The sequence below is a fragment of the Nipponia nippon genome, unplaced genomic scaffold (genome assembly GCF_047370975.1).
Source record: "Nipponia nippon isolate SJK-2023a ecotype South Korea unplaced genomic scaffold, ASM4737097v1 scaffold_5, whole genome shotgun sequence".
In the NCBI taxonomy this organism is placed as follows: Eukaryota; Metazoa; Chordata; class Aves; order Pelecaniformes; family Threskiornithidae; genus Nipponia; species Nipponia nippon.
Window position 1 is genome coordinate 7,858,426 of NW_028262369.1, and position 21,150 is coordinate 7,879,575.

Below are 21,150 nucleotides of genomic sequence, written 5' to 3' on the forward strand. Positions count from 1 at the left end.
CATCATACTGGTGTTTACAAATTGTTGACAAATGGTGTTGGCAAATTTCCTTGAGCAAATCTCCCTGAACAAATCTATTTCCTTAGAGATGACTGCTTTATTTTGTATCACAGTGTCCCACATACTAAATTGTACTCATATTGAGAGAACAGACTACTTAAATATGCTGCCTTCTCAATAAAACTTTGCTCTTTCTGTGAAATTAATTGTATGTATCTCATTCAGCCCATTGCATTTATTCGAAGAAATAGGGTTGGGGGTTTTTGTTTGGGTTTTTTTTTGTTTTGGTTGGTTGGGTTTTTTTTTTACATCAGCAGAATAGGGTAATGGTGTTTATTCTGACTCGTGCATCATCAGTAGAACCTATTACGTGGGGTTGTGATTTTGAATCTTTTCCTGTGCAGGTCCTCATACCTGGCACGTGTTTAATAAACAAAAACATCAGATCTAAATTCTATTCACACACTTATAAAAGAGATGAGATTAACTATCAGAAAGCAAGTTAATTGTTTAGCGCTGAGGAATAAGAGGAAATTTGTTTTCCCTTCCTGTTTTTAACATAAGTGGCTAAGAGATTATAAATAAACTATTCTTCAAATGTAATTTCTCAAAGTAGAATAAAAAGATACTGTAATAAAATATTTCTGTAACAACAGTGTATTAAGATGAAAAAACATCTGGAAAGTAGTGTCATTGCTTTTACATCAGTACTGTATTATCTCATAGTTATAATCTCACAGTATGGTCACTGTTGAATTGTACAATTAATGATAGATTTTTAAAAAAGTGAATTTCTAATAATTGAAATTAAATAAATATCTGAAAACAAAACAATTTTGGTTAAAACATGTAAATAATGTATTGCAGTTCAAGTAATGAACTGCTACTATGAATATGTTTTCCAGTGATTAAGGCCAAAGCTTCACATTAATATTCCTAACTAGAGTATCCACAGTATTTCCTAATCTAATACCTCCTGGTTGAAACTATTGCCTGCTTTTGTCATATTTTAAGATTAGTTGTGTTGCTATCTTTTTGACCGCTTGTACTGTTGAGGTAATGATAATTAAAACAGCAACTCGGTGTACACCTGAAACCATAATCATAATTTATTAAAATATCTTATACCCCACAAAGCTTGAAATTGAATTTCTTTCATAAGCAAACTGGTTGAGGAGGAAAAACCAGCTAGGCTCGACTTACAGATGTTATTCTGCATTACCACTTGTCTCTGTGGAAGTCAGGATAATCAATTATAACAAGCCAATGAAAAGATGGGACCTTAAATAGCGCACTGTTTGGAATTTATTTTCCTGCTCTACATTTAAAGCAGTAAGTTATGAAATGAATTTGACAAGAAATTATCAGTTCACTACTTCACACAGCTATACTTAACCATCTTAAAATAAAATATAATTGGACAGGAAGAGCAAAAATTATTGAGCTGAAAATTCAATTGCAAATGTGTTTTGTATTTGCCCCCCTCTTCTTTAAAAAACAAAATTAAGTACAACATGAAGGACAACTTCTTTAAAATGACTTAACAAAAAGCCACGTATGGGCCCCTCAACTGGAAGGACTTGAAACCACTTCAATCTTTACAGCTCTTAGCCAAATTCTACAGAATAGGTTCTTAGGCAGAAAAGGTAGGTCTCTTGAGATGTTTGTCCCTACAAACATCATTTTGGCATTTATGATAACATAATCAAGATGCCTCATCAAATTGATTTTTGCTTTTTTCAAATCCAGGAAAAACTGAAAAAATATGAATGCCACAAAATACATCTTGGCATTCTTCCATTTATCTATTACATTTTCTGATAAATACAGCTTTCTTGAAACCTGAAACTCTGCACAAGGCCACGCAAATAGTACAGCTAAGTACGTACGCTTCTACTGAGACATTAATTCTGCAAATTGATCCATCCGCGGATTCACAGGCACGGATGCACAATCCCTGTGCAGAGGCTTGTGGACAGCAAATTTAATATGATGGCTTATTATGAATGTGTGTTCAATCTATACATAATTTGTACAGGTGTAGCATTGAAAACCCATTATACTGAAAAATTCTTAGTGAAAGAAATAAGGTAACACCACTTTCAAAACCAAATTTTCATCAATATTATTTCTTAAATAGTTCTAAGTATCTTTTACAAACACTGTAAAGAATGATGTTTACAGCAAAATGGAAAGATTTTAACAGATGATAGCCCTTGTATGATTGTATATCAAAGGGTTTGTTTTGAGATTCTTAACAGATATCTGTGTTAAACTATTTCTGGACATATTCAACATTAACATTAATGAAATCAGGACATGCATCAGCAGATTGCAAAATTCAGCTAGAAAGAGTTCAACAGCTTGACTTTTTAATTTGGTTAGTGAGTACCCTAAGAGTGCCCCACCCTCATCCCCCAAAATAAATTTAAAAACAAGAATGCAAACCCCACACAACCAAAAGCAAAACAAAACTGAAAGATGCCAAATAAAAGAAAATCGAGAACACCTAACGTTTGAAGGGTACATATGGATGCAGATTTTCAGGTCACTTAGATATTTTTGAAAGCTTTACACAGTGATTTTTGTTCAAAGTCACCATTTAAATAAACAAAATTACTATATATGTCATATAATCCTTTAAATTCCTTTAAAAACAAAAGCACTTATAATTTGAACAGGAACCTTCTATTAAAAAAAAAAACAACAACAAACTGTTTTAAAGATTTTGGAGATGGTTGATGTTATATTTTAAATTAAATTTTGATGAAAAAAGCTTAATATTTTCTTGACTACTTGACAGATACTTACACAAAAAAGGGCATCAGCTGAATAAGAGTCTCTTTTTTGGGATTGGCTGTGAATTCTGGTACAGTTTGAATAATTTTGTTCATTACGTTCCTTAGGTAATTTTGTAGCTGCTTGCGTCGCTCTTCCACAAATTTTGCATCCTAAAAATAGAAAGGAAAAAATATAAATGGCACAAAGAATATTTTTTTTGATTCTATAATGTAACTATACAGTTCTAATAAGCATAAAATATGATCTTTTGATGATCTATGTTTATTATGTCTATAAAAATATGTTGGCAATATGTAAAAAACCCTTGACTCTGTCCATCTTAGAGATAAAGGAAATTCATGCAACCTAATAAAAACCTGTTTCACAAAAACATCCACTGACAGGATGCCGAATTCTCTCTCCTTGGCAGAACGTTTCTTCTATAGACCAGAATTCTTTTCCTAATAGTAGATCTCTAGAAAGTACTACAGTCTTAGAAAGGCAGTGCATAACAGCAGCACAGAGGCAGTGGCATAACAATTTAGGCGATTCTTTTGGAGATCCAGAATTACCAGTCTTCGCAGGAGGAAATACTGACTTACTCCCACAATTTCTTCACAATTCATACTTTTCAGATGTTAGGTACACAAACTTCAGAATGGATTAATATTTCTCCAGCTTTTTTATCATTATATTAATAAATTATTATTTTGAGATGGAGTTTCATATAGTAGATTGCTTTTTTAAAGACAGCACAACTCTCATAAAAATGTTTTACTGAAGTTCCTATAGTATTTTAGATCTCAGGATTTTATACTATATTGGCCCCAATAAATAAAATAATTCTATAAACTCCACATTCTGCTGAGGGACTTAGAAATTGAAAGTCTAACAACCAGCACAATGCCATGCATCCTGTAACCTACTTCTAGCTTAAACGTTTTCCTGTGAGGGATCGCAATTACAGTGAACTATAATATAAAGTCTACACATTTCACATAAGACTATAACAGGTTTACAATGAGATTAGGTGCTGGCTGGTTTGTGCTCCAGCCAGTATGCCATAGCTCAGAAATGTAGGCGTTCTGATCACCTGGTTTAAATGTGAGAGTATGTTCGTTAGGCATGAAGCCCATACTATTATTAGACAATTACAGCTCTCAAAGGAAAACTATTATCTATAAATGTGTCTATCCAATCAGTATTATTTATCTGTGTAGGAAAAGCCAGTGCAACAAATTCTTGTTTCTTACAAAAAAGATGACAGCCCTCCCACAAAACACCATAAATACATTTGACAACACTGAATAAATTCATTGTATTAAAAAGGTTCAAGCCATGCATGCATCTGAAGATTATTCCTTCCTTAGGTAAAACGGACTAACTCATCAGCAAAGCAGGGATGCTCCTTCGAATTCAGGAGGACTGCTGTAGAGTTCCTAGAGCCTTTACTGACATTTTTTTCCTGTTCTTATCTCTCATTAGGAGAAGTTACCAGGAATATTTTTAGGAGACATAAGAAAATGAGAAAATATGCTGAATGACATGTCTCAAAGTAGTAATTTAAATTAATAGAATTAAAAACAAAACAAAACAAAAAACCAACAACCAAAAACGCAACCAATGCTAAGTAACGTACATTTGCAAATATTGGCAGTTAATCCTGAATACTAAAAATAGCCTCATTTTGTATAATTTAAGGAAGTATTTTCTGCTCGTCTTTTATTTGCATACGATTACTTAACACGTAATTGTACTTGCTGTAACATTTATAATTGCTGAAGACATTCATACTTACAAGGCTTCAAAAACTTAGGCAGTGCTTCTGTTGTTTAATTAAGTTCACAAAATTCCAAAATATATATAGATTCATTTTTTTGTTTTCTAAATATGAACTTACACAGATGTACAGTCCTGTTTCACATTCCAGTTTTATATTAATACATGTAATATACCAGATCAGTGTGAAAATAAAAAAAAACCATACGTATTGTATGGTTTCCTATTTCTTTTTTACCAGTCACATTGTTTTTCAGCAACATACACACACAAATTGTGTAGCAAGTGATCCTAGTGTTAACTGATTTACTGATAAATGAAGAAACGAAGTCTGAAAACTCTTGGAAACTGATACTTTATTAAAAAACAAATCTGCATTGCTGACAGTTCATGCAATCCACTCTGCAGAGTCACTCACCCAGTACTCCACAACTGAGTACAGTTACTACTCAAACAGAACAGAGCAACAGCTTGCTCCGTGCCCCGCTGCACTGATGAAGTCTGGACAAATGTGTGGAACAGAAGTCTATACAAGCTGTTGGGAAACGTTAAAGCAAAAATTTTATTATGTAGCAACACATAATATTAGAATAAAATGGAATGCTAATAATAAATAAAAGTGGAGTGCAATACTAATTAACTGATTGACTAACATAAATTTTATTATTTTTCCTCTTGTCACTAAGATTTTTGTTCCTACTGGTTTCTTTGAGTAGCTCAAGGAACAATAGTGTCTTCCCATCTCTCCACTCAAAGGATTTAAAGTATCACATCGTCACATTGGTAGGGACGCTAATTTGCTACCACCAGCCATGTGAGGCAGAAGACAAAGTGTGGCACACAGGAGATCTCAAAGAAGAAAAAGGTTGTGGTTCTGAAAGCTTTAACCACATGAGTAGCGGTGATGTTTGGCATGTGAGACCATTTCAGTTATGGCATAATCCTCTCCCCCGGTCTTACTTGACTGGGTATAATGGAGGAAGGAGGAGCATTGCTTTGCTCTACAAGCCTGCTCCCAGTGCAGACACAGCCCCATCTCAGAGCCATTCCACAGAACCGGCCTCATCCCCACTGCGCTTCCTTGACTGTACTTTCATCGCTTCTGTCAATTATGTTTTCAAGCCCCCAGGAAAATCTCCATTTTTCAAGTACCACATTCATTAGCACTTTTTCAGTTCTTAACCTTTTTGGGTCACAAATCCTCAACAACAGTATTTTCAGTGAAATCATTTAAATGATGTTAGAATTTGCTCTTCAGCAGAAGCTGCACTCTTTTAGTCTCTTCTGTACCGCACACGTATTTAAATAAATACATTTTCTTTCACAGGCAGGACCACTTTGTTATAAGCACAGGAGCAAAATGCTGAATGTAGGTACTTTCTATCCCTTATGTTATTGCAAAGAATCTCATTAACTACAGATAATAATGGCACAAAGCAGTTTTCTAATTAAGACTGTCAGAACATGCTTGGGTAATGAATTTTTGCTGTTTACAGCTGATCAAATTAGTGCTTACAATATAGCTATTTTTCTGCAATTTTTTCAAGCGAAATACAGAAAATATCAGAAATTAATCTCAGCCTGAAAGCAGTTAAGAATGCTCTTTTAGCCTGATATAAATTTGATTTCTAAAACAAACACTGAGTGATCTACCATGAAATTCTGAACCATGTACTAAGTCCTTACCAGTAGTAATGTAAACCAAGGTCAAAATGACTCAGCTGTAGGTCTATGCTGTATCACTAAACACGCATTTTGCAACAGCAGGTCAGCTACCAAGAGGGATTATTTTACCACCCAGTTATTACTGCCAAGTTGTTGCAGTAATAAAGATTTTTTGTCAGAAAATAGTAAATAGAATAATTGGCAATAGAAAACCAGAATTGGTTCAAAGCCTGGCCAATTTTTTCAGTCTCAAATTATAAAAAGGTAACTGTTAGTTTCTTTTCATTGGACCCAATTATCTACAACTGAAATCTAGTTAGTATTTTATATTCCAACTCCTAAAGGATATTGTTATTTACAAGCAAAAAGTAAAGGGAAAGATTTTGATTCGGATTTGTATCAGTGAAAAAAACCCAATACTTTTAGTACGTATCTTTGGTGATTGTATGAGATCGTATCTGTCAATACAAATCTACACTTGCATATCTATTCACACAGGGAACAGCAAAGATCATCTCCTAAGATTCAATACGCAGATTTATGTATGCTTGATACGAATGTAATGTGGGGACAAAGTAATTTTGTTAAAATTACAACTACATATACTTTTGCAAAAAAACTTACATTTTCACAGTATTAAAGGTTAGATTATATAGTTTCATTTTTAGGAAAATAAATGCATGTATGGGAAAATAAAGTAAGAGCAGTAAATAAATGCACACTTTCAAGATCTCACTGAAGAGAGATCCTGCTAACATGGCTGAAAAAGGAGATCTGCTCTCAAAAAAAATGGATGTGTATTATTACAAAGATCAAAGGTATTTTCTGAAATTCAGGTAAGAAAAATGTGTAGAAGAAATGGAATGGGTAAGATGAATAAATAGCAGGTCTTGTTTCTAACAAGGAAAAAAAACTTGTGTCTTGAATCGAGCCAGTCATTTGACCAGTTGGGATCCAAATCACAATGAAGATCTTTATTTGCCTCATAAATGCCTCTCTTTATTTGCAGGAATGCTTTATGAATTTTACTTGCCTTTACTACATATGTTGCTTTTTTAAAAAAAAAACAGCACTAGCAGGAGCTCTGGACAAAAACCAGTAAGTTCTTTCAAATCTGGCTATAAAAATAAATTTGAATAATTGTGGCACTGATTTTTTTTTTTTCCAGAAGCACACACCAAAAATGGCACTAAACCCAGCATTATACATATTTGGTTCCTATACTTTCAAGAGCTTTAACTGTTTATAGGACACAAATTATATATAATCTGAAATAATTACAGAAAAAGCAGACTGTTCTATATTAAGTTTTTCTCCATTACTTATATAGAACATACCAGATCCTTCCATGACCAAGTCGGGACCACGTGTTTTAAGCATTTTCCTGAGTCAGGCCCTAGATGCTGTTTCTACAAATCTCTCCATGAAGGTATTTGAACAATTGGCTACAATCTTACTAACTTTAAAAACAAAAGGGAAGGCTAACTGGCCCTTTCAGTTCTTCTAACTGGGTCCAGTGGTAGACTGAATGATCCCACCAAACTTGAAGAAATTTAACTTTTAACTATTACTTGTAAAACATCTATTGTATTCATGATAAGCCTAATCGCTGATCCCATGGCACTATGGGGGGCAAAAGGGTATTCAAAGAAGGTGTGAGCTCTGATTTCAAGATTTGAGATTTCTTGTCAATTCAAAAGATAAACTGTTTGGAGCCATATATCCTCAGTGTCAGGGATGATTTATGGACAGCTACTACTGCTCTTTGTAATGATGCTGCAATTACTTTACTGTACTTGAAAAGCAGCTCCAATCTCACCAAAGAGAAAGCCTCACATATTCAGCACCACCTGATTAACAATCCATGAAAGCATTCTGTGCATAGAAAAGGAACTAGTACGTGCAGGGATACATTGCTTATAACCAAAATCCATTGCCCTTCTTAACTGATTATGGATCTCTCTCTCCCTGTTAAAAGAAAGGGTACTATATAGAGAGGGACTCAGTTACATAAAAAATATGGACAGATTCTGATATACATCTGTAGGGCATCTTGGCCACATTTACCACCAATTTATGCAGAGTAAACTTATATTGTACACAAACTGTTAATTGAGACTTAACATACCAGCATTCACCTTCAATTTGTAGGACTATTTTCTGAAAAATAAAGCTACTACTGTTTCTGCACGAAATACCATCAAAGTTATTTCCTAACCTACAGTTTGAGAGCAAATACTTTTGAGTAAGAGTCCACAAAATTTCAGTCAACAAGCAAAACTGCTTCAGACTGCAGAAGCATCAAAACACATCTGGGAAAATATTTTTAATCTGAAATGAATGTCTCCTGAAATATTTTATGAAATTCTTTTTGACTGAGAATTTGCCAAGTTTCTGCCTACAGCAAATGGCTAGTATCAATTACAAACCTCTAAAAATGAGAATACATATGGAAATCTTAAAGACTATCAACAGATGTTAGAAGATAATGTTAAGCTATAAAACGAAAAAGCAGAGTCTGATGTACCATGTTTTATGTTATGCTGTTTTGCAGTTTTTCATTACAAGCCAAGTTCATTCCAGCTTGTAGTTTAAATTGTTTCACACAATTGCTGGTCTTTCATATACACTGTTAGTATGTAATAGATGGCAAAGCACTGATATTCTTCTCACTTAAGAGATTTGAAGTATTTTCCATGAGCTGTTGGAAATGGTATGATTGCGATGGTTACCTGCCACGATTTAGGGACAGATAAAACACTTTTATATTCTGGGTTTGGTGCTGTTGCAATCAACATAAAATGCACTGCTTCTGATGTTCCAACCATTATTTATCATTTAACTAACCTCCTATTGTTAGCACTGGAGGAAAAAATAAAACCAAAACCAAACAACAAAACAGCTCAGGGCTCAATCCAACTCAATGAAAATAAAAGGAAATACGACTTTAGGACTTTAATGAGAGCTGTATCAGCCTTTGATACCACACAACGCATCCCATCCTAAATAAAGCTGACAATAGTGCTATTCAAAGATGAACCTACAAATGCAGAAATAAACTCAGATTATTCTAGTGTAGTCTAATATTTTTCACCATCTTGGTCAACCAGTCTCAGCAAAATTATCATACCAGTTCTTGTCTATTTACAAGACGCCAAATTGTTAACCTCAAAATGAAGCTGGAAATCAGAAGCTGAAATGGGAGCTAATTACACATTCAATTGCTGAATCATTCTCACTGGTTTGTGATTGAAAAATATTTAGATAGTAAGTGTTAATTTTTACAGGCTAATTGCCACCTTTGCAAAGGCCACAATAAAACACGACTTGAATACACCTGTCCTTCAGTAACTACTGCATCGTGAAACAGTTTTATGGAGGTACAGTTTCCAATACTAAATATACCAAATACTACCATATTATACAAAAATCATCTCAAAATCATTGAAACTACATGAGCTTGAAATTTCCATCCTACTTGTATTGCCAGTTTCTGTATGGCAGAATCAGGTTAGCGTTATACAACAAAGCAAAGGTATACCATACATGAAATTGCCATTTTTCCCATCCCACTGTGAGACTTTTTGTACGTTTATTGTCCAGTGGAACAAACAGGAATTTAAGACTATGAGATACAACGAAGAAATCAAGGAACTGTCAGTTTTGAAAAGAAATCTGTCTTTCTTTAAACAGAGACTCACTACATAATTGTAGTTAATACTCTGTGTTTCTCTACTGAAATAGTTAATGCATTTCCATCTCCAACTACAGGTTCATTTCAGTGATACCAGAAAGTAAGTAATGCTTTTAGATAAAACAATTTGAAAAAGGCATTGCTGCAAAAACATCCAGCAACACACATGCTAAGGGTGAGCTACGGTCCTGTCAATGCCTTCAAAATTTATGCACAAATGTATGTGGACAATTGCAACATTTTCATTAGCATTTCCAATTTTTTGAGACTTGCGGCATCTCCTGCAGTCCTATGCAGAGCTGCTCAGCACAGCCTACCTGTTCAGTAAGGAAACGGGTGCTCGGCAGTTGTGTCAGCCTTCTCAGGTCACCAGAAGACCTGCAAGCTCAATCTATGCAAATATGTTTTTTATTCAAATGCTATTTTTTTAAAACGGTTTATCTTTTATTTTGAGTAAGAGGGTAGTTTATATATCACAGCATTATAGCTACTAAGGTTTATAGTCATACTAAGGTTTTGTCTGTGCTTTCTTAGAATACAATGTTGCTGTATGGCATCCTCTAAGCAAGTCCAGAGCACAAGCATGTTAACACATACATAAAAGCACGTAGTCCCCAGGCCCTATCAAAACAACAGACAATCTTATTTTAATAAATTCTTCCCCGTGTAATAAATCTCAAACTATGTCTTGTACCTCTCTAAATTGGCTCAGGCATTTACAGGATCCTGGAACCAAGTGTGTTTCTTAAGATACCTGGCATTTTCAAGCTAGCAATATCATCCATCCAAAAGGCTAAACTTTCTCAAAGCCCTCTTTGAGAAAAAGTGTTAAAAATGAATAAATGTATCAACAGCAAAAAAGAAAGCTTGAGAATAAAACTAAAACTGATCTCTTTTTAGTGTTGTGTTTAATGCCAGTGTTAGAAAAAGAACTCAATTGGTTATGTCAGGCTAACAAAATCCAGTGTCATCCAAATATTTTGTTATTTAAAGACATAAATGCCAACCACGTGTCAATTTGTCAAGTGTTCAGGAATCAACTGTTCATTAAAAAGCATCAATAGAAAACCGCAGCCTACAGCAAGACCCCTAGGTCTTATCTTTTGCTAAGCTATTGAACAGGGAAATTCTATTTCTGTTTTCTCCTCAGGCCAAGTGTTATCAGTCTACTCTTTATTTTTATTCAGGAGATTTTGGAAACTAGCAAAATAGTTCATGAAACTGAGATCCATTTTTTCACTAGCCTATATTACAGTAATAACTATCAACAATATTAGTTAAAATGTGTCTCGCTTCAGTGCTTCCCCCAACGCTGCAGTATTCTTTCTTAATTTCTTTCTTTTATCAGGTTTGAAAATGCTATGAAGACTAATAAACGCAGACTCTAAATTTAAAACAACAACAACAAAACCAACCCCAAAACCCTTTAGAGACATGGTACGTACAGTGCTTACAGTGTACAAGCTTATATATACAAGCTTACAGTGATGCCTTCCCTTAAAAATAAAATAAAAACCCCACAGCAAAGAGCCGAACCCGTGAACAGGTTAACAAAAAACTACAATTTCTCTTCTACCCTCTCAGCAATGAAAGAAACTGCTTTCAAAATTCCCCACAAAGTTCAGTAGCGATTGTTTCTCTACCACATTTCAGCAAATATTTTCCCTTCCCAGTAAAAACCTTCAAGCAGACCTCATGCCATTTGTCTCGTGTTGGATGGTTGCAGCAAGTCAGGAGAGGGGAGAATATGGATGGGTGCAGACGGCCACAGAACTGCCGACGGAGGATGGCTACAGGGGGCCACACAGCAGCCAGGTACCGCTCTCCTGGCCAACCCTCCCCTGCCAGGTCTGGCTGAGAGCGCAGCAGTCTTGCTCAGCCTGCCGATAACCAGCAACATCTAAGACATCTAAAGGAGAGCTGAAAGAAGGCTGCTAGCTTCTGGCTACTGTCTACACCTGTGGGCTAACACTATCCGAATACGTTTATTTGAAATGTTTTAACTCTAGCAAGTAAAAGTATCATTTTGAAAAAAAAAAATTAAAAAAAAATCATTAGTACAGCAGTTTCCCACCCCAACGGCCAAACAGTAGCAGGACACAGGATGGTCTTTGAACTTTACTCCCACTCAAAAGACTAGATGCTCCTTTAATAGAAATTTTATTTAGGTACGCTCTGATAGGACGATTCTATTTTCTAAAATAAAAACTGAACGAATGAGGAATATTGATATCGAGTGCCCATTATTTATAGTGCTTTCATGTAAAGATATTTTACATGGTACAATGAGGAATTTTCAGATTTTTCATGCAGGAAGCATCTCCAGCATTTCACATGATCTGAAGTATTCAATATTTAGTTTTCTCCACTTTTCGGAAAATGAACATTGAATATGTTTAGTACTAGCAATTGCCCAAAAAGCTGTAGAGCAATTAAGATTAGAATGTGCTGATATGTATAAAGCAATATATTTCAGGGGAAAAAATAAAATAAAATAAAATAAAATAAATCATATTGATAGGTACAGAAAGACAGAAAAATGTGGGTAAAATTTCAGAGAAAGGAGGTTTTAGTTTTATTTCTGTAATGAGGTGTCCCTGCTAAGGTTTCTCTAAAAGGAAATTTATTAATTCAGGTAACTTGGTAATTTAGCATCAGCATCACAGTAAGAAATTTAGAAAATTATTTTTATATTTTCATTTTATACCAGGAGGCTACTAGAATATCTAAATAATGCATGAGTTGTTATAAAACTGCAATATTTTTATCTAGCAGTTGTCCAAGCAGCATGTAAATTACATTACTTTCTTTTCCCCCCCATAATGTCATGATGTAAAGCAACACCATCTGAACTGTTTCTATGGGCTCTACCCTCAATAATTTATTAGAATAAATTGCTTCTCTTACCTATAGGATTACAAGACAGGAAAAAATAAAACCACCTCTTGACAGGCAAAATTTTGTTTTGTAGACCCTAAATAGTCTGTGTTTCTACTTCCTAAACTTCAACAGCAGCTAATAGCAAATTTTTGTAACTTGAAAAAGACTCAATTCACTATTTTCATGCAATGTTACACTTGAGCACCAAATGAAGATGCTAATTCAGTGAGACATTCTGAAAGACTGAGAAATAAGAGTTGGCAAACTGCTTATGTTTTAAATTAAACCACCGAAAATGAAACATACTGCTCTGCACTGTGCTAACTTTAGGCTTTAACCCAGACGTTTCATACCACAGAACGTGAAGTGTTTGCTATAAAATGTTTGTAATAGAAAAGCCACCCATTGCCTACTGACTGACTTCTCTTCTCTTTGATAGTGATATAACAAAAAAATGGAAATTAAAAAGAACTGAATGATCTTTTCTAAGTGCTGTATACATAAAACATCAACTGTAGTCTTTTCTAGCAGAAAACCCAGAGGATCTGGATTCAAAACCTGAAATACTCTGTAGTCCCCCTTAGTGTGCAGGTGACAGTGACAGAAAAGAAGTGTGATGTGACTAGAAATCTTAATAATTATGCCAAGTGTGAAATTATTTTTATGTCTATCTGTATGGTACTTCAATTAAGCTACCTATTTGAAATCTAGATTGTATTAATTTAACCTCAATGGCTATTTAAAGTTCATACGTCTTTGAGAATTACATTTCCAGTTATGAAGTAACATGGTGAACTTGGAGGACGAAGTTTCTTGTATGACTATAGAATGACATAAAACCCAGTGTTACAGAATTTATGCATATGGCTGTACATATAAGACTAATTTGAACTCCTTTCCCAATTTGAACACACTACAGTTTTTAACCACACACTGCAGCACAAGCATGTCTGTCAAATTTGTATTAGCTACAGTTTTTTCTAAAACCCACAAGGCAAAATAGTATATGAAAATAACTCGATATACTAGTTAAGTCCACTAAGAGGGTTGAAAATTAAAATCTACTCACTTTGAAAAGCAAAAATAATATAGAATTAAGCATCTATATTACATCATCCAAAAATCAAATCAAGTAAGCATTAAAGAAAGCAATCCTTAACTTCAAATTTTTAATATATAACTTAAGGATTTATATTTCCAAAGCTTTTCACATTTAATAAATGTATTCCATTTCTGAAACATCAGAGTCATAATTTTCTACTAATTCTACGTGAAGACATCGGATATCAAAGCTTAATACCAAGAAATATTATTTAGCCCACTGCCCCAAGGGCATTAGCTATAAGTTTTGCTTTCTTCTCTGCTTTTTATGTCACAGCTCCTATGACAGTATGACTTTGACAAACTAATCTGATGAAGGATAGTTTCTATGAGCTCTAAACCCCATAAAGCACAAAAGCACATATATTTGGACTTCTGATTTTAATGCAAGTCAAACACATACTTAAATTTTAGGATGTCCTGAAGTGCTTTGCTGAATCAGGACACAAAAACACCCAAGCCTAGAATGAAATTACTTCCATCCCTAAGATTCTTTCTGAATTATCCTCTTTCAAGCATTCCATATTTCTTTTATGATTTTCCATGTACTAGTTAAACAGAAATGGGTACACTTCCTATTTTAAAATACAGATTTCAAACACTGCCAGTACATCAACTGTTACAATCATTTCCTAGCATGGCAATAAAATGTACATTGGCCATATGCATTCAACTTGTGAATGAATTCCTTTAAACCAAGAACATGATTTTCCATGTCAGTCTAGAATTACTCGTAGTGTTTTTATTAACGTGATGGTCTAGGATAAAACAGCATCTCGCAGTTTCACTGGATCACAATAGCAAAATACATGCTGTGTTAATGTATGTATACAAACTATGTAATGTGCTGTGTGATGTAGTGAGCATAGGACAATAAACACTGAATTTTCAACTCATATTCTGTGTTGTAAATGTGACTATGGCAAACACAGAGGTCTTGTCCTGAGGAGGCAGAAATAGCTCTATTGAATATGTCAATAACCTTAAAAGAAAATTATGTAGCATCATGCTCTCTGAAAAATACTAGCAAAACAAGTGGGTTTTTTTCCCCAAACAGCTATCTCATCAAATCATTCACCTCTCTTCTCAGCCCAACCCAGTAGCAGCTACCCACCTCTTTCCCACAGAAAAATACTTCCACAAAAGTTAACAAGAAAAGCTTAAACACCAGAACTGTAACTTAGATACTTGCAGATATACGAGCACTTCATGCCACACAGACAGTAGAAAACAAGTGAAAAAGAGGAAGCAGATGATCCAGTACTGGAATCTGCATGGAAATGCATTGGTCTGGCGACCTCTGTCCCTAACCCAGAAAGGTTCCCTTCAGGGGAACCTCAAGGGCAGCCTATCACTCAACCACAAACTGAAACATAATACAGGACAGCACTGCTTCCTTGACCTATGCATGATGAAAAGCCTTGCAGCTTTTTTCCTCACTTCTTTCTGCCAAATTCAGGGAGGGCTTCCTTAAAATATTATTCCTTATTCCTCTCATGCTCCTCCTCCTCTTATCCCTTTCCAAGGGGAGTTCAGTACCTCCATCACCAGGTCTAAAATGCAGCTTTAAAAGGTCTCTGTCTCTGAAAAGACAGGTCCTGCTGGCCCAAAATGGCAGATCAGCTTATTAGAGTAAGGAAATACATAACAAGGGTTACACATCAATGGCATCATGTGAAACACTTAAGAGCAAAAACATTAAAATTCAAACTCTAATTTTTGAACTGATACACTGAAAATAAGGTTATCAACCTGAAAGGCAAATACACACTCTGCTTTGTAACTGAAAAAAGGTCAGTTGTCCAAAGCAGTACTCCTTCCCCTTCTCTGTTCATTTTCTACTAATTGGTTTTCTGTATATTAAATTTATGTTTTCTCAAGCATTAAAGCTATTTTATAATCCTACATACATAATTTGTTGAAAGATCATGAACATGACCTGTTAAGATAAGTTGTCCCAACTGAGGGCAAACAAGTGATAGGCAAAAATACATTAAAAACATAGTAATTAGAATGAATATAAATATTAGATTCTTAATCTATTGTTTTACAATTGTTAAATATTTTCAGATTTCACTGCTACTTGATGACAATATATATGCAATAATAAATACTTGATTTTTTCACTTTTAAAAATCCTGATTCAGCTGAAAATCTGCTTTCTTTTTGCATTTTCCCTGTGTCAAACTCTTGAACTTTGCATTTGAACCTGATCTCCCTGCAGTAAGCAGGAAAATTATGCATGAAAATTAATAGTTCTCCATAGTTTTTTCTACATTACTCTCTTCTAGCCAAGTTGCCTCCTCAGAGCTTCAATATTTTGCATAGCAAAACAGTGGATAGTCTTTTGTGACTCTGCAGTAGTGGTTCTAGGTCATTCTGTAGAACAGGGTGTCCTCTTGTGGTCTTGGAGCTTCCCTCAATCTGAGACACATAACTGAACACCAAATTTAGTGCTGGTATCAGGGAGGTATCAATTACAGCAAAACCCTCCTTCAGTGCCACTAACATTTAGAATAAGCATATCACCTTCATTAGCTTCACAGAACCAAACACAGTGTACTGAAGATATGCAATGAATAACATCATTCAAGTACCGATGCGAAGGATATAAAAGCACACAACACCATTTTCCAAAAGCTGTAAAATAGTCATTTTTAGCCATTTCCACATGGAGGACTACGTTTTACCAATATGTTATTTGGGCACCTAATAACACTGAGGATTTGTAAACAACATGAAAACCATAGATTGATGTAAACTGAATAGAGATACTTTTGTTAGCTGAATTTAGCTACTGAAACTGCTCTTTAGGCACCGATTTAAGATTGTATTGATTAATCTAGAAAAGGAAGGACAGCTGCAATTCTATTAAAAACACTATAACTAATATCAGAGAGAAAAAAGTTTCTATTGAAATCTAACAGCATATCTAAAAGGCAACATGCTTTGGTAGCCACTAAAGTTAAAAAAGCAGTATTGGAAAAAGTAGCATTGACAATATCTCTTCTAATGCTTAACCAAACATTTACTTATGCAACATCCTGCACAAATCCCTCATCCTAAGCTGAAAGTTCTACAGAATTCCAAGACAGACATTCCCACATGAATGAATGAATTTTACACTGAGTTTTTAAACCTTCCAATTACTTCAACTTGCTCTGTCATGGAAAGGAGGGCCATCTCAAGGCCATTAACCCATCTCAGTCAGTCACACAGTGCAATGTGTTCCCAGGGGCTACTATTTCTGCTGGATCTATAGGGTAGTTGTTCCTGAAGTATGATCCACCATACTGCACAAAACCATGCAATATTCCTAAATGCAATACATACTATGGCACAGTACAGAAAACAGCACCACTAAAAGGACAAAAATTGGCCTACGCAATGTGCTGTGGAAATAAGCTTTTGTGTGATAAACTGAGGTAAGCTCTTGCAAAGCTGATGTGAAAGTGCCACTTTGCGACTTGCAAGCTATTTACAGCAGGTAGCCAGAAGTATAACCACTAATCAACTCCAATTATACAACTGGCTTATGGCTCATCATAGGAGTCTTTCAGGAGTGCAATGGATGGCACCCATTTCTTACTGTAAAGAAAAGATACTTTTTCAGAGATCTGATAGGACAGAAAGTGATTGTTTATGCACGATTAAGGTAGAATTTTGGTCCAAAGCTAAACCACTGAAAGAATAAGCGATGCAAATTTTTTAATGAGTTGCTCAACTGATAATTTTGTATGCATCAGTTCTGCAACTGAAGTTGTAATTCAATTACTATTTAAAGTAATTAAGGATGAAAGACTACCAAAAAAAGCTTAAAAGAAGGCTTTCATAATTTACTGAAGTGGCTGATACTCCACCACTTCAAAAAGGGAGAATTACTTATGTAACAAAGAAGAAAATACATTGTTTCTACTACAAAACTATCCACTAAAAATGAAATTAAAAAAAATGCATGATCTTCTAATATATGAAAAAAAGCAGAAAAGCTCTCATAAGTACTTTCATTTACTAGGTTAGTAGGCAATGAACAACTGCATTAACTCTGGACTTTATGCCAAGCACACAGACCTACAGATTTTATTGATAAATTCCACAGATATTTATATCACCACCACTTATTCCAGATTATGTGCATTACTACTCATTTCCTATCACATGTGCCAAGCTTACCTACTCATTTTTACGGAACATTTGGGAAATCATTTGAAGTCAGATCAGAGTTACTATCTTTAAACATTCACAATCCACATTCACTGACATCTGAATGCCATTAAGGAATTTATAATTTTTTTTCTATTTGTTTTTGAAATTTTCTATTACTTCATATGAATTAGCAATGATGATTTTTTTCTGTCATAGACAAAGTTGCAACATATATAATTAGAATGAGTCTGGCATGATAGACGTATTAATGTGGTCGTAGGCCAAATAAAATGCCATGAAGATCTTTGAGTATTTTAGTCATTATGTCAGCTTTCTTTTGATGACTACACTGATCACTATGGTTGGTCTCTTAGATATCTGATACAAGAACTCAGTGATACTAAGGCAAAAAAAAAAGAGAAAATCCCATCTAAGAGCTAACAAATTTGATTAGCATTAGGAATGCTGACTTAAGCACCCAGTGGTTTGGTATAGAGATTTTTAGTCATAAGCATGATTTAAATCTAAAATATTTTATTTATGACAGTTAAATAAATTTTTCAGATCATTCCTACACTGTAAAGAAAAGTTACTTTGATTACTTCTCAATCCTCACTGAATTTGTGACATATATTGCAATGTGTATTTAAGCTCTTGAAGATTTTAAAAGTTCTGGTGATTAAGGATTAAACTACATGATACTACATATTTACTACATACATACTACAATATTTGCTGTATTTGTTGCAAAATCCCTATATAATGGGAAAACGCAGAAATTCCCATTTTAAAATGGGAGAGCTAACACACACAGATTATGGGAATTAAGAACCCAAATGCCTTTAAAAAAGCTGGTTCAACGAACTTACAATTGGTGAACAGCACAGGAAATTTAAGGAATTTAGACTGATACTTTTTAAAATTTACAGAAATATTTAATGAATTACTGACCAGTGTTAACTGCTGGTATTTATTGAAAAGAATGGAGTAGAGATTACATTTTACGTATACAGCTGTCCAGTACAGATTTTAGGGTTTTGTGCGTTTGTCTACTGTGTATGTTATCAATATTTCATTTAATAAAAACAGTTTTCTTTTCAGTGAGTGGAAAAATCAATGCATTAACTACATTATCAGTGAATCTGCAGCTGATGAGGCAAAGTCTGTATAAAAATAGCAGGTACTGTCTAGCAGGTGTAAAAAATATTTATGATAGTCACCTCTTTTTGTGTGTGTGTGTGGATAGGAAAGGTTTTTTTCCCCAACTCTTACTGATACTATGAGTTCTTTTAAGTACCTTGTTTCCAATGGCCTTTTTTGGTGGGAAGTTAAAAGTCCTCACTTGCTGGTATTTATTCTGTAATTTATGATGCAAGCTTCTGAACTCTGCATATCTTCGATAAACGTTCCATTCATCATCCTTTATCCTAATATAAACCTGCAAAATACAGACATGGAAGGAAATAACTTAAAGACAAACCATTGAGCTAATATATCTCCTTTACTCTTTAAAGCTTCATGGCTTAACACCTTCACATTCATGATGCAATGGTACCAGAACTTCCAGGATCACTTACGCATAGATACATCTCTGACGGTACAATTTGCTGTTCTACAGGTCATTAATCTTTTTCTCTCCTTTCTTCCCTCTCCTTCTCTTTTTCTCTCTTTTTATTATATTAATCAAGACAAACATAGCTTTCTCATTTTAACATGACTCTGGGGCAACCATGGTAGCACTTTTTGTTACCATGGTTTCCAGCATATTCTACTACTCAGTGACCAAAGGAAAAAATAATTTAATAGCACTCTAAAATTTATTTCTACGAACTCAACACAGTTTTTCAACTTTGTAAATTAGCTTTGAATTGCAAAACATAATGTTGTCCAAAGTATGAAACTTAATTTACTTTCTAAAAAAAATTACATTGAAAACTAAACTAGAAATTTTATTGTTTGGAAAATAAACACAGTTCATTCTTTCTGCTTGTATAGGGCATTAAGTATAATTTAACACAGCTGTAGTTTTTGTGATTCTCTTTTTGTTTGCCACTCAATTATTTAATGAGCATATTACCAATTACATGCTAAATATTCACATTATCTAGGAGAATTTCATGCAGAAGTGAAATGTACTTACAGAAAGCTGAGATTTCATTCATTACTAGAGAATAACCTTTCCTCTACAGAAACGAACCCACAGTTTAAAAGCATGCTGACATAGCACAAGTCAGAAACTATTAACCATGCATCAAAACTCAAGATCCAGAGTGACCTTCTCCTTAGCTGCTTCTGCAGAATCTGTAGCTCACTCATTCTCAGGTGTGTGTTAATAATCTCAGTATTTTGCATCACAAATTACGCTGGAATAGTACTGATGACACTGCATTGCCTAGCTTCTCCAACAAAACCCAGTAATTTAGTAAGTTGTAAGACAAGTATCAGGAGAATGCTTATGTAAAAAAGCAACACCAACAACCATCACATGAAGAGCGGGCAGTAACAACTGTATTTTTGTGAATAGTAGGAAAAAATGAAATTTGGATTTTGATGTGGCTGATTCCAACTGTGAATTGTAGCTTTTCCTGATGACTGAGGCATTAACATGGTCCTTCTGCTCTAGATGTGCCAAGTCCTTAGAAAAAACAAAATTTTTCTAAGGACTTATGCTATTTCAGAGATCCAGTGATGTCAAGTGACCGTCTTCTCCCACAAAAGCCGTTTATGCAGCCTTCCTTTGCTTTGGTCTTTAAGGAATCCTCTTATCTCTACAGACATCTAGTTTCTCAAATTTATAGGAGGCTTCTGTCTTGCAACAAAATACAATCTACCATGCAACTTCTGCAAAATTATAATATTTCACTGTAGGAATATTCCTACACTGTAGGAATATTCATAATATTGGACTCTATTGAACAACAAGTGTATTTGGTAAAATGTGATAAAATAGTATTTTTTACAATAATCACCTTGCTTCACAGGCACCAAAGAAACCGCAACTAACTATCACCATCTAGAGGTAAAATGTAAATACAAAATTTTTTTTTATTCTGATCTGGATTCTGTCTTTATCCTTGTGAATATACTAGACAAGAAATTATGTT

General features: G+C 34.4%; 1 protein-coding gene across 8 annotated transcripts in view; it reads right to left on the bottom strand.

Annotated features, from left to right (window-relative positions):
* The window catches only part of LOC104015164 (sorting nexin-29), a 129,868-nt gene that overhangs the window by 32,158 nt on the left and 76,560 nt on the right, over nt 1–21,150 (bottom strand). For 7 of the 8 annotated variants that reach the window (XM_087732335.1, XM_087732334.1, XM_087732333.1 and 4 more), the window contains 2 exons: nt 19,344–19,484; nt 2,812–2,951 (listed from right to left, as the gene is read on the bottom strand). In XM_087732335.1, the coding sequence (XP_087588461.1) occupies nt 2,812–2,951; nt 19,344–19,484 (281 nt within the window). Of the gene's footprint in view, nt 1–2,811; nt 2,952–4,978; nt 5,096–19,343; nt 19,485–21,150 lie in introns of those variants that run through there. The other variant, XR_015698845.1, reaches the window with a different exon arrangement.